The sequence below is a fragment of the Diorhabda carinulata genome, chromosome 6 (genome assembly GCF_026250575.1).
Source record: "Diorhabda carinulata isolate Delta chromosome 6, icDioCari1.1, whole genome shotgun sequence".
NCBI lineage: Eukaryota > Metazoa > Arthropoda > Insecta > Coleoptera > Chrysomelidae > Diorhabda > Diorhabda carinulata.
The window spans coordinates 16,665,050-16,680,243 of record NC_079465.1 but is presented as its reverse complement, the minus strand read 5'-3'; the positions used below and the strand labels follow the sequence as shown (position 1 = coordinate 16,680,243).

Below are 15,194 nucleotides of genomic sequence, written 5' to 3'. Positions count from 1 at the left end.
CAAGAAAATCAATGTCCAGTAAGATACACTTCACTTAGGGCGATTGTCTATAATAAAATTGAACTGTCAAAACTAGGGTGGACTGGGGTGAAAATATCTTGGATAAAATCAATAACAATTAACGTACCTTCACAAATACGATCCAAGGAGGCTACAAAATATTCATCACAAACAATTGCTAATCCCAGGAACATATATATAGCAACTATAATGTGGATTATCAGACCTCCATGTTTCCTAGTCGATGGACCCATGATGGGATGCGGAAACTAAAACAAAATTATATGCTAATATACCGTATTCCAATGTATTTATCAATGTAGGCCAACATTTGTTTAATGAACAACGGCATTTTCTATATACTGGTCAATCCAAAAGTTAGATTTTTGTTACGGCCGGCCTCCTGTTGCTATTGGTAGCATCAGAGCCGTTCACTTAAGAATGAATGAAGTATAATTAAGTATAATTGAGGTTTATCAACCCATTAACGCCTAAATTAATTTTTTCTTTGTAAACACTTTGTTTGGTATTTGTTGAATAATTTGTTCACAAAAATATCAAAAAAATTAGTTATTTGGATGCGGATGCTATTGACACATTTGTTTCTTTTTTTTGAATTACTTTCTAAATAAAAATAGGTATTTATTGGAGTTTTCAATTGTGATAAGGTTCAAAACATTTTTTGCATAATCCCACGTTACATTTTATTCTCTTCTGAATTGAATCGAGTATCCTCAGAGTATGCTCAAGAGCCAAGCACTAAATATGCGAGCAATATTCCAAAGATGGACGAATCTGGTCCCTGTAGAGGATTAGAAGTTGTTGCGTTTTTGTATAAAGAGGTATTGAGAAACTGCTTTAGCTAATTCGACCACGTGATTATGCCAGGATCACTTCCAGCTTCAGCACCCAACAAGTGAATTTGCGGGGATGGTGATATTTCATATCCAGACCTAACCTAACCACCGAAAAACTTAATTAATTATTTCCCAGACGATGAATACATAAGTATTCGAAAGGAATATATATATATATATATATATTTTTAGAGGATTAGGAATCTGCTAACAGACATTCAAGCTTGGCACATGGCGGTCTTATTTGCTCGAATAGTGCCGGGTTGGTGCTGCCTCCAGCATTCACCGACCGACTAAACCCTTCCTTCTTTCCTGCCTGCTGGCATCGCGATGGAACCACCTAAAGGTATTACTTCGTCGTGATGCCCTGCCTCTTATCCTTTTTTTATTGTCTAATAGTTTCTATTTGCGCTTGTTCTTTCGTCTCTTTCCTTTTGTGTTATAATGTTCGACGCCATAGTAGATATCACGTTCCACATTGTAGGAGACTGTAGCATGGTTTGGACTATGTTTTCTGGGGTTATGATGGTATTTGCTTCTGTTTCAGCTCGTCTTCTTCCATTTTGCCACCTAGGGCACGCAAAAAAGGTATGATAAACATCGTCCTGTTCATTGCCACAATACTGGCAAAGTGGCGAGTCCTTTATTTTGAATCTGCAGAAGTTTGCTGCAAAGCATCCATGTCCACATAATAGCTGGGACAAAGCGTACGTTATCTCCCCATGTCTTCTCTTGTGCCAAGGTTTAAGTTCCGGTATGAGTCTTTTGGTCCAAGCGCCCAAGTGGTGTGTTGCTTCCCATTTTCTTTGCCATTTAGTTAGCGTGTTTTCTTTTTCTGTTGTTTTAACTGCTTGCTCTTTAGGTCTATGGGTATTATACCCGCCAATACTAATATTGCCTCGGTGGATACAGTACGGAACGCACTGCATAAGCGGATAGCTAGTTTTCTCTGTATCTTGAGGAACATAGATCTATACTTCAGATGTTTCAGAGATTCTTGCCATACTGGTGCAGCGTATAGCATAATCGAGTGGGCTACCGCCGACAGCAGTTTGCGCTTACTTGACGATGGTCCCTCTCTTTTCGGCATCAGGCGGCTAAGAGCCATTATCGTCGCTTCAGCCTTACGGCTTGTGTTTACAATATGAGCCTTCATTTTAGCGCCCTGATCGAAAAATACCCCTAGGTATTTAGTTTGTGGTTGAGTGAAGACCGGTGTGTCTATTATATCGATAGTCACCTGTTTAACAATCTTTCTATCCACCAGCAACGTTGCCTCTGTTTTTTCTGACGCCATTTCTAGTCCTCTGGATTTCATCCATTCCACAACCCTTTGCACTGCTAAGTTGGTCACAGCTACGATTTCGTTCTCCGTCTTCCCACTCGCTACTACCGCCAAGTCGTCAGCGAATCCAATAAGCACGACTCCTGGCGGCATATCCAGGCGTAGTACATCGTCGTAGTAGACGTTCCACAAAGTGGGTCCAAGTACAGAGCCTTGCGGTACACCACTTGTCACTTCCATGTTAGTTCTGTCGCCAATTAAGATCCTTCGGTTGGTAAAGTAGCTTTTTACCATTCGTATCAAATATGGTGCTATCTTTCTTTTTTCAGGTTCTCTTACGATGCCTTGCCAGGGTGCTGAGTTGAAGGCATTTTTGACATCCAGGGTCACTAGCAAGCATAGTTTTCTATTTTGATGTGCGAGTCTTTTTGCTTTATTTACCTCTTCCATTACTCTCAGCATAGCGTCTATGGTCGATTTCTTTTTCACAAATCCAAACTGTGTATCAGCAAGGCCTCCTGTTCTGCAGATTTCTTCAACTATTCTTTCTTTTATAAGGTGCTCTAGTAGTTTTCCCATGCAATTTATTAGGCACAGCGGTCTGTATGTGAGTTTTGATTGTCCTTCTTTACGTGGTTTTTCTATGAGCAGCAATTTGGCGGTTTTCCAGATATCTGGGAATTCGCCCTTCAGGATTTACTGGTTCATTACATTCAGACAGATTGGTGAAAGTCTTTGTGCGACACATCTAATTATCTCCGGTGGTATATGGTCAGGTCCTGCAGCCTTTTTTAATTTGATCCTGTTTGAAGCTCGATCCAGCTCTTCTGCCGAGAATAGTGGAATAATGTCTCGTACCTCAGTGGTACTCCACTTAGTTTTCTGGTGTTGTGGGAACAGCTTCTTAGCTTCGTCAAGCATGAGTTCTTCTGACAACGCAGGAGGTGATCTCAAGCTCAGTTTATTCATCACTATCTTGTATCCCAGTCCCCATGGGTCTTCTTCAACTTCTTCAATGACCCTTTTCCATTTAACCTGTTTTGCTCTTAGGATGGCGTTCTTTAGTCGCGCTCTTTCTTCTTTGTAGGCTTGCCGGGATGTATCTTTTTGTTCTTGCGATATATTAGGTTTTTTATGGAGCCTTGTCATATTTCTCTTCCGTGTAAGGCATTTTTTCCGAGTCTCGGCGATTTCCGCTGACCACTAGTAAGCTGGTTTTTTTCCTGTCACTTGGGATACCCTTTCGTTGGAATGTATTATCACATGCATGGCTGATGTTCTCAATTAATCTCTCTGGCTTTAAGGTTTGTTCTCTTGATGGTAATTTGCTTCGCAGTTCATTTATGAAGTAATCCATTTGTGTCGTATCCACCCTCCAGCCGCGGCTCTTCATCTTCGTTCTTACGCTATCTTTCTTAATGGCTATATCAAAATAAATGTAATTGTGGTCTGTAAGATTTTCCTCTTCAGACACTCTCCAGTTCGTTACTAAAGGCGCTATATTGGTTGCCGCGAATGTTATATCGATAATGGATGAGCTTTGGCCTCTACGGAAGGTAGGTTCACATCCGGTGTTCAGTGAAATTAAGTTTAGTTCTGAGGCCCATTCAAAAAGAATATCGCCTCTAGAATCATTTGTTGTTGAGCTCCACATCATTGATTTCGCGTTGAAGTCCCCACAAACCAGGCACTTATTTTTCCGTGTAGCCATACTATTTTTCAGTTCATTCAGTAAATGTTGGAACTCTTCGAGCCTTATATTTGGCGACATATAACAGCTATATATAGTGATTTTGATGCAGTCAATCCAGACAAATCCATTTCCCTGTCCCCAATCTTGTATCGATATGTGCTTGCTTGCTGGTAAGCAAATTGCTGCATCTATATTGATATCTGTGTACCAGCCGCTCTTTTTAGCTAAATTCTTGTTTGGTTCGCTTATGATTGCAATGTCTATTTCATTTGTAGCTGTTGTTTGTCGCAGTAAGTCATGTGCTGAAATACGCCTACCTAGGTTAATTTGAACTAGTTTGAACATTTTGTTGGCGGTTTGTTCGCAGCCTTTTTATCTCTCCTCTATATAAAGGGCACTTTAGGGAAAGTGGCCTATGACCGGGGATGTTGCATAGTACGCAGTGAGCTTCTTTCATGCAGTCTTTTTTCTGGTGGTTATCTCCCCCACATTGTATGCACAGTCGTGTTCTATCAGGGCCCTTGCAGAATTTGGCTATATGACCAATTTCCCCAGCATCGACGACACGAGTCCACCCTCACCCTTTCTCTCACACTGCAGTTGACCAAACCAATTCTTATTTTGCCCATTTTGAGTAGGCTATCGGCAGTTTCTTTTGGCATAAAGACGGTAGCTGCTTGTATATATATATATATATATATATATATATATATATATATAAATATATATATATATATATATATATATATATATATATATATGGGAACGTGGCAATGAAACCCCAAAGTGGACTAACTTTAATATATTTTCCGAGCTTTCGAATACTTATGTATTTATCGTCTGGGACCGAAATTATGATCAAATACAATATAAGAAATAATAAAGTTTCTATTTACAAAAATTAATTGAGATTGTCGGTGGTTTTGAATTGTTTTTTCAAAATCTAAATCTGAAAGATATGCATAAATTACACTAAGGTTATTTAAATCAATTTATATATTAGACAATTTATTGATTGGTGTTTTATCTTTTAATTTAGGTTAAATATATTAAATATTAAGGGTTTGACTTTACGCGATTTTAATATTGTGTTGTTTAAAGATTCCTGAAGGTTTAGGTTTTATATATGTTGAAGGTGTATAAATATATGGAATAGAAATGTCAGATGTATTATACAAAATTTGTTTTAAAAAATATTGAGGATTTAAGTTTCCTTAAAAAGTTTGTGAAATATTTTAATGTTATGAAATGATCAATGCATTAATAAGAAAACTGATTTAAATAACCTTAGTGTAATTTATGCATATCTTTTAGATTTTGAAAAAACAAATTCTATGAAAATTCAACACCATTAACCTAACTCATAAAATTTATTGTCATTTATATTCTAACCAATAAATATTAAGCTACATTCATAACGACCCAGTCTATTGCAATTTAATGTTATCCATAAATTAACCAATCAATATTGGACATCAGTCACTACAACTTATCCTTATCTAAACTATAAAAATTTAACGTCATTTATAATCTAACCAATTAAAAATTAATAAAAATTCCTATAGTAACCAGAATCAATATTTCAATTAATCGATATTTCTATCAACGTCAATTTAAATATTTAATTTTGAAACTTATGTATTTAAAATTATTACTAGAATTAATACGATTAAAAACCACCGACAATCTTAATTAATTATTGTAAGTAGAAATTTTATTATTTCTTATATTTTGTTTGACCATAATTTTAGTCCCAGACGATGAATACATAAGTATTCGAAAGCTAGGAAAATATATTAAAGTTAGTCCACTTTGATGTTTCATTGCCACATTCTCAATAATATACCGTTCTTAAATCGTCTTGATTTTAGATCCCTTCTGTTCTAGTTTTTTATAAGTTATTTTATATTTAATATTAATATATATATCTATATATATATATATATATATATATATATATATATATATATATACAATATTTTAATAAAAGACTAAGCGTAGTAATAGTAGCAGATAATTAGGATAAATTAATAAATGAGGTTGGAATGTATACAAATCATATACTGATATTAAATAAATGCATACAATGTTTGAATGGAAGTGTAAAAACACAGCAGTGAATTGAATTATAAAACTAATTCTTGTTCCTAGAAAGGGGTTTTCGCAGATATTTTTAGTTTTAGAGAAATTTATAGTAGAAATGAAGAAAATTTAGGTTAAATCTCACATACCTAAATGTTGTTATTTAGTTATTATTCAGTCACATTACCGTTTCATTTTCGCCGGAAACAAAAATTAAATTGCTTGATACCAAAAGCGTAGAAAATGTAGCATATGTCCTTAACTCAGCCACTTTAGTTTCCATTACAAATATGAAGAGCTACTACAGCAGTAAATAAAGCCATAAATGCTCAAGAGTTCACTACCTCCGCTCTGATAAAAATAGGGTTGTCATTTTTCATTTTTGTTTCACCAGGGAAGTCGTCATATGGGAACTATTACTTTCTATTAATAAGCTACTAGCTTTTACCCGCGGCTTCGCTCGTATCGAATCCATTAAATAAGTATCAGAAATCATTATAATAGAAAAGAACGAACTCTGTAGCTATATTAGAACCTGAGATATAGATCTTTGAATGTAGAAAAATTGCCAAAAAGCTACAAAAATCCATAACTCCACATTGAATGTCCGCGCCTAGCTCCTCTTCAACTCAACCGATTTAAGTGTTTAAAAACTCAAAAGAAAGAAGCTGTTTCAGCGAGTGCTCTTAAACCAAAACGAACTCTGTAGCTATATTAGAACCTGAGATATAGATCTTTGAATGTAGAAAAATTGCCAAAAACCTCCAAAACTCCATAACTCTACATTGAATGTGGATTTAAGTGTCCAAAAACTCAAAAGAAAGAGGATGTTTCAGCGAGTGTTCTTAAACCAAATCGAAGTCTCTATCTAGAATAGAACCTGAGATATTGAGGATAGAACGTGTGTATGTGAAAAACTCCCATAAGTAATGTACAGGGGGAAATCGCATTTGAGTATAACTTGAGAATGGTGAAAATTATATGAAATCCGATGGTTGATGGCTGATCTGTGCATCAATACCTATCATTGAAAAAAAAATTAAGCAAATCGGTTGGGTAGAACGCCTGAACGGACTCGGAATGGAAATCTTAAATTTTTTTAATATATAAGATTGACTGATGTTAAAATTCGTTGTTATAGAAACTAACATAAAAATTATTGAGTAGGAAATGATTTTAATGAGTGAAAAAATAGTTGAAGAGTAAATGAATGCCCTCATTTGATACTATTATTATATACATTTACACTAAAAATATTTTTTGATAATTTTCTCTTGTTCACCCATTACAATGAATTTAAACTAATTTTTCAGCTTATTAATAGAATGTTATAGTTTCTATACAGAGGGAGTTTTATGTATAAAACGCCTCGATTATCTCGGAAGCGGCTTATAAGATTTTTATAAATTTTTGTGTTGTTGTGTTGTCAGATCTTTCCTTTTTCCGGAAAAAAAACTCTGTTATTTCAAATAGATCAATCTATATATTTAGAAATCCTTAAGAAATACTGATTATATATATATATATATATATATATATATATATATATATATATATATATATATATATATATATATATATAGAAATGTTCTTTGAGACACTTTTAACTTTTTTAAAAAGTACTTTTATTTAAAATAAACGACTTATAATTTCTACAGAAAATAACTTTACAGACAAATCAATATTTTAACAATGAACAGTAACAAAACAATGAATGAACTCTGATTTTTAATGCATTGAACTTATATTTATTTGATACGTGTTTTGGAATCCGCTGACTATGTGAATATTGTTTATTGCACTTTGGAATCCGCTGGTCGTGTGGCAGTGTCGGGGACCTTTCACATTTCTCCTCCCTCCTTTGGTGTTGACTTCGTCCTCGAAGTCTCTGAGAACAAATCTTGGAGAATCTGGATTTGAGTGGGTTGTAGTTTGGGACCATATAAGAATCTGGAAATTCTTTTTCGTTTCTTTACAGAGACTGTTATTAAAATGGCTAAAATAATAAAAATTGTAATTAAAGAAACCATACTGAGTCCTGCGGAGAATTGCGGCAGGAGTGGGATTGGTTCAATGGGTTGAACTTGTCCGTGCGTCTCTGGAATTTGGAGTTTTTCTAGCATAATTTCGTGCTTCGGATGCAGCTTGATTGGGACTACTTGCGGCACTGTAATTTCTTTCACAATTTTCTTATTGTATCGTATTCCTTCTATAGTAATTGGCTCGTTTGTCATTAAGATGCTACTTCTCTTAATTTCTTGGTTTTGAATTATGGTTGGATGAACTATTCCTAATAGAATTACTTTGCTGGTTTCTTGTGAAAAGTTCTCTGTTGTGATTGACTTGGTGCAATTCTCTATATTCGGGATTTTGCATTGCGATCTTATAGGTTTCGTACAGATGATGTGTTCAGCTAAGCTGGTGCAGATTTCGTACCATTTATTATTTGCGTAGTAATGCGCGGGTGGCAAGATCATAATGTGATCATTATTGGGAATTGGGTAGATTCTAGATGTAGGGTAAGAGTGAGGATAAAGGATGGGTATTTTCAGTATTATGAGCATGGTCTTGGTGGTAACGCAAACTAATGATTTAGAAGCTTCAATTAATTGATAGGGATGTTCGTCACTGATTAAAAGGGCATTCCGAGAATATGTTTCTAATAATTCTCGTTTTAAAGTTTCCAGTTCATCTAAAGTAAAGAGCTCAATATTCGAAAGGTCTTGTTGGGATAAAGTTATAGTTCGAATCAGTTTCAAAAGGAATTCGTTTATAGTTTGAAGGTTTAGAATTTCATTATGAAGTGCAACGTATCCATTGAAATCGGATGATAACTTGTTTACTGCAGCCACAATTATTTTACTATTGTTATTTATCAAATTTAGAAGATTATTAAATCTCGTATCAATAGAGTGTCCAAAAGATATCTCTTTATTAAGGTTGTTAATGATTTCATTTTCTTTAACCTCTACAGCAGTAATTCGTGATTTCAATAATTCCAAGTCATGATCATCAGGGTTTTCAGATATATATTTAATAGTTGTTCCGAGGAAGTTGAACAACCCTCTTTTATGTTTACGGGTGATTTTATGAAGATTATCTTTTGCTTCGTTTAAAAGGTAATTATATTGAAATTTCAAAGGGGCTAAAGGTCCATTTTCTAAAGGTGAATCGAAAAGGTCATTAGGGTTCGTTTCTAAAGTATCAGTTAATTTTTCTAAATTGATTTGTAAAATATGTCTATGATAATGATTTATCTCGTTTGATTTGCCTATGTCTTCTGCATAATAGCCGTTATTGGGGATTTCTTGTATCTTGAGCGGATGTCCCAGGGATAGGGTCGTCCTGTAAAGAAGGTCTATCTGAGATATTCTTTTTCTTTACGTTACGAAGTCGTTTTGCGAATTTTAAGTGAGTACTTGTGGTGTTTTGTTTGTCGGTCTTACCAACAATTTTAGTTTTGAGTTGTTTTTTTGGATGTAATTTAGAATATGGAGAGCTTAGTTTAGGTCGATGTTTTTTCTTAGTTACGTAGACAGAACTAGTTGGATCGATTACAGGAATTGGTTCAGTATTTTCATTTTGTTTGTCTAGAATTTTCTGTCGTTTTTCTTTTTGTTTATTATATAAGTCTATTATGAATGGTTGGAGTTCGTCTTTATGTCTTTGGTTGTATGTTTCGTATAGCGGAAGATCAAAATCGAAATGTATTTCTTCGGCATAGGGGCCATAAAGAATTGAAAAAGGTGAGAAGTTAGTGGAACTGTGGATTGATTGATTATAAATTAGAATTGCATGTGTGAAAGTATCATCTAAGGGATCATCTGGATTTTGGTCTCGTAGTGTTCTAAGTTTTTCTATAAGGGTGGAATGGAATCGTTCAACAGGAGAATTAGAAGATGAGTTATTGACCGTCGTGAAATGTATTTCAATTTTGTGGAGTTTCATTAATTCCTTAATTACAGCAGAATTAAATTCAGTGCCATTATCGCAAACAATTTTTTTCGGGTAATTGTGGTGAGAAAAATAATGTCGTAGCTTGCTAAGGATTGATACGGAAGTTTTATCAGAGATTTTATAGCATTGAGCATATTTGCTAAATGAATCTACAATCGTTAGATAATAATTTTTGTTACAATGGAACAAGTCAATGTGAATTATGTCGAAAGGTTTTTGTCCTAATAATGGGCCTAACTGAGGTAATTTATAAGGGTGTCGTTCATATTTGTTTTTTAAGCAAATCTCGCATTGATTTATTAAATTAGAAATAGTAGTTTGCATGGCTGGCCAATAAAATTGATTTTTCAAATGTTTGTAAGTTTCGAGTATGCCGTTGTGATTTTCGGTATGATATTGTTTTACACAGTCTATTTGTCTTTGTTCTTCTTCTACGTCTTGTAGTAACTTATTCCAAAAAATAGCCTTAACGGTCGAGTCAAAAGTTTCCTTAAAGTAATCACAGATAAAGGGTCGAAATTCATGGGGTACATGTATCGCGAATTTTTCATTTGGTCTAAGTATTTTTTTGAGAGCATCAGGTATTTCTGTTATCCAATTGTCAGTGAGGTTTACGGTATATCTATGTTTTTTGAAAGGTTTCTTATAAATAATGTCATATTCTCTAGATTTAGGGACAATAATAATTTGATTTGTTGCTGAATTGATTGGATCTTCAGATATAGGAATTCCGGAAATCGGGTTTTCGGTTGCGGTGTGTTTGGTATTCTCGCTGAGAGATTGATTTTTGTCGAATTCTTCAAGGAATTCGTCTAGATCAAAATCGTGGGGATCAGGGGGTTCGGCACAAATAGAAGAATTTGAAAGTGCGTTGACCTGTACTCTGGAAAGACAGTCGGCTACATGGTTTTCTTTGCCTTTGCGGTACTTTACATCGAAATTGTAATCCTCCAGTTTCAGTCTCCATCGGGCTAACCGAGATGTGGGGTCTTTAATTTTGCAAATCCATACTAGAGGATTGTGGTCGCTTTCGACAGTGAATTTTTGACCATACAAATATGGGCGGAAATGTTTACAGGAATCTAAGATTGCCAGAAGTTCTCTTTCGATAGTTGAATAATTTTGCTCGGCGGAGTTCAAAGTTCGGGAGTAATACGAAATGGGATGGTTGTTTTGTGATAATACAGAGCCAATGGCAATATTGGAGGCGTCGGTTGTCAAAACAAAATGTTTTGAAAAATCTGGGTACTGCAGAACTGGGGCATTGCATAAGAGTTGTTTGCACTTCTCAAAACATTCTTTGTAATTGACATTCGTTGGGTCTATGATAGCTCCTTTACGAGTGCATCGAGAAAAGGGTGATGTTATTCTTGCAAAATTTGGGATGAATCTTCTGTAATATCCAATGAGTCCTAAGAATGATCTCACTTCTTTCACAGTCTTTGGAATAGGGAAGTTTTTAATGGCCTCTATTTTACTAGGATTGGGCTTAATGCCTTCAGGAGTCACAATGTGACCAAGGAAAGCGACTTCTTTTGTCAGAAATTCAGATTTGTCTAATTGAATTTTCAAATTTGCCTTTCGAAATGTTTCAAAGATTGCAGCAATGTGAATCAAGTGTTCTTGAAGGGACTTAGAGAAAATTATGACGTCGTCCATATAGACGAAACAACATTTGTAGAGAAAAGGTCGGAGAATGTTATCCATCAATTTTTCGAGAGTGGAAGGTCCGTTTTTAAGACCAAATGGCATTCGTAAAAACTCGTAGTGACCGTGTGGTACGGAAAAAGCTGTTTTTTCGATTGAATTTGGGTGGACTTCAATTTGATGGAAGCCTTGGGCTAGATCAAGGGTAGTAAAATATGTAGCTTTTCCTAGATTATCTAAAATGTCTTCTATATTGTGAAGATTATATTTATCTTCAACGGTGTTTTCGTTTAGTTTGCGGTAGTCAATAACCATACGGAATTTTTTCTTGCCGGAAGCATCGGTTTTTTTTGGTACAACCCAAACAGGGGCGGAGTAAGGAGACTTGATGGTCTAATAATTTTTTTATCGAGTAATTGATTAATCTGTCTGGAAATTTCTTCTTGCATTGCTTTCGGATGTCGGAAGCCTTTGACGTAAATTGGGTTTTCGTCTTTTGTTCTTATTTCGTGCTTAATGACCGAAGTAAAAGTTAAATCAGAATTTTCGTCATAGAAAATATCCTTATATTTGTTACAAAGCTTCAAAATTTTTTCCTTTTCTTCTTGGTTCAGATGCTGAGTACGAATTAATGAAGGATCGAATTTACTTGGACCGTTACATATTTCGTATTTATCTAAATGCTCGACATGTAGGGCAAAGGAGTTGGTAAATAGATATCGTTAATGTAACCGTTGGCAACAGTATGGATAGATTCAGGAATTTTAATGTTATTTATTATAGTTTCGGGTAGGAGAATGTCGCCATTGAAGATGTCTACAGGAATTTTATTATGCAAGGTGTCAAAAGGAATAGTAATATTGAGACGTTTTAATGTAAGTAATTTACTTTGATAATCTATCAAAGCATGCAAGCGTTCTAGGTCGTAATTTCCTAATAGTATGTCGAAGTCTTTACTCCAATCGGCAATTCTAGCGTCGATGGGTTCTAAAATGTTAAGTTCTTCGAGCAAGGGTGTTTTAATATTGGAGTTATAATTCCGTGTTATTTTCATGGAAGTCAACGTGAAGGGCTTATTACAAATGTGATTTGAGTTGAAAAAGGTAGAAGCTTTAGGAGATATGATTGTATCTGAGCCTCCTGTATCAATTAAGACTTTTAGATTTGATTTTGGCATAATGAAGTATGGTAGTTGGGGGTTGTTACGGATATTATTAAGATTTATTGAATTGGTGCTTCGTGAGTGGCTTCGTAAAAATTTTCGACCTGGACGTCTGGATGAGAATTTTCGTTTTCAAAATTGTCATTTCTATCGTCAAAGTCTAAAGTATCGTTAGGGTTGAAGTTTTCATTTTGATGGGAATCAACATTAAAATTAAAAGTTTTTCTCGTGGAAGTACTCATTGGTTGGTTTCTAGTAGAAATAGTTCGTACACCACTCATTGGTTGTGGGACATTTCGAGAAGTTAGAGAATTTCTTTGGTGTTGTGGAGCAAGGGGGTTTGGCTTATTTCCAAAAGAATTGCTGGTAGATGGATTATTAAATGTATTGTTATTACCAAAAGTATTATTAGGCTGAGATCTAGTAAAACTTTGGTTATTTCTAAGAGGGTGGTTATTTTGGATTCTATTTATAGGAGAAATAGGGATATTTGAAAAAGAGTTATTTCGTGGGGGACTTGGGTTAATAATAGGGTTTCGCGTGAAAGTTTGATTAAATCTATTGTGGTTTGAAGGAATGGAATTTTGTTTTGATTTTTGGATAGAGGGTAGTCTTCTATTTTGTTGACTCCTCAAAAAGTTCATATATAATTGTTGATTTTTATGATTATCGTAGGAGATACATTTTTGCAGGGCTTCATCGAGAGAATTTATTTGAAAATGTGATAAATATTCACAATATGGCTCGTTAATGCCAGTGCAAAACGTTTTGAGAGCAATATTTTTAAAGTATGGGGTTTTGAAATTTACAGTTTCTATATTATCATTAAGAGCTATGTGTTGAAGCAAATCATTTAAATTATTAGAGATTCTTTGGTGATATTGGTCATGCGTCTCATTATCGTACTGAACTGTTGTAGATAATTGAGTTAGTAAAATATCTTCGGAGCGTCGATCTCCGTATTTAGATAGTAATGCTGGACGTGCATCAGTCCAAAGTGTTAAATTTGAGTAGTTTAAAAAATCTCTAGGTTCACCTTTTATACGAGAAATAATATTGGCATTTAATATGAATTCTTGAGGTTGAGTGAGATTCTGTGACCGAAGGAACGTAATTAAGTTATCTACCGATTTTATAAATGTTGAAAGATTATCTTTCGAACTAAATTCAGGTAGAGTGGCACAGAGGCTGGAGATATCATTGTTTTGAAGAGACATATTCAGGCTATCAGTGTTTCGAACTTTTAAAATTTGATTTTTAGAAAATCGAGAACTATTAGCTGAAGTAGAACTGTCCAAAAGGGTTTATAGAGAGATTTGACAATAATAAATGTAAGTTACTTTCAGAAATATCGCTAAAAGTGCTCATAAATAAGGTGAAAAGGAACGTTGTACTTACAAGAGGATGATCACTGGTGATGTCTTCTGCATACTACGTTTTTCTCGCCTTGGTTCGATGGATCGTCTCGTTCAACAACTAAAGTTGACCAGGAAAACTTGTGTTTCTGTACGAATTTGATCCTGTTTGCAGCGCCAGAAATGTTCTTTGAGACACTTTTAACTTTTTTAAAAAGTACTTTTATTTAAAATAAACGACTTATAATTTCTACAGAAAATAACTTTACAGACAAATCAATATTTTATTATTTGATACGTGTTTTGGAATCCGCTGACTATGTGAATATTGTTTATTGCACTTTGGAATCCGCTGGTCGTATGGCAGTGTCGGGGACCTTTCACATTTCTATATATATATATATATATATATATATATATATATATATATATATATATATATATATATATATATATATATATATATATATATATATCAAATGCTATAATTTAAGTTACAGTTACAGCAATATTAGCAGTATCTCCACCAAAGTTACAATAAAAGTTGTACATTTACATAGCTACGATTAATAATAAACTCGTTTAATTTGAATATTCTTTAATAATTTATGTGCTAATACAAATCATGTAACATGTCAATAAGTTAGTAAAAAGCTTAATGAAACTGGTGCAGTGAAATATTTAACCAAATCATGGCGCTATAACAACTGAAGAGAAATGTTAGAAATAGATCCACATTTGTGAAGTAGAATAATTACGAATTTTAAACAACATACATCAAAGGCGATTACAGCAGATGCCCGAAATGTTGTCCATTTACTTCAATACAAATCATACGATGTTTAAAACTTTGCAATACATTTTGCAACATCCCTGACTGTTTAATTCTTCTTATCTCTGTGGCAATCCTATTTTTTAATTCCTGAATATTGGCAGGTTTTGTTTTATAAATGATGTTTTTTAAGTGACCTCACTAGTCTAAAGGATTCATGTCGTGTAATTACGGGGGCCATTCGTTAACACCACGTCGTTCAATCCATCTTCTCTGAAACATATTATTTAGATATTGCCTATTGTCTATTGCCTATTTTTAAATTTTCCAGAAGTGATGATTAACGTTTTATGTTTTCTAATCAACTAATCCTTTGAAAACGGG

At 34.3% G+C, this 15,194-nt stretch overlaps 1 protein-coding gene across 1 annotated transcript in view; it reads right to left on the bottom strand.

The window, feature by feature from the left end:
- Positions 1–15,194, bottom strand: part of LOC130894908 (probable sodium/potassium/calcium exchanger CG1090) — a 121,699-nt gene that overhangs the window by 25,917 nt on the left and 80,588 nt on the right. The window contains exon 4 of the mRNA XM_057801942.1: positions 128–269. Within this exon, the coding sequence (XP_057657925.1) occupies positions 128–269 (142 nt within the window). The remainder of the gene's footprint in view (positions 1–127; positions 270–15,194) is intronic.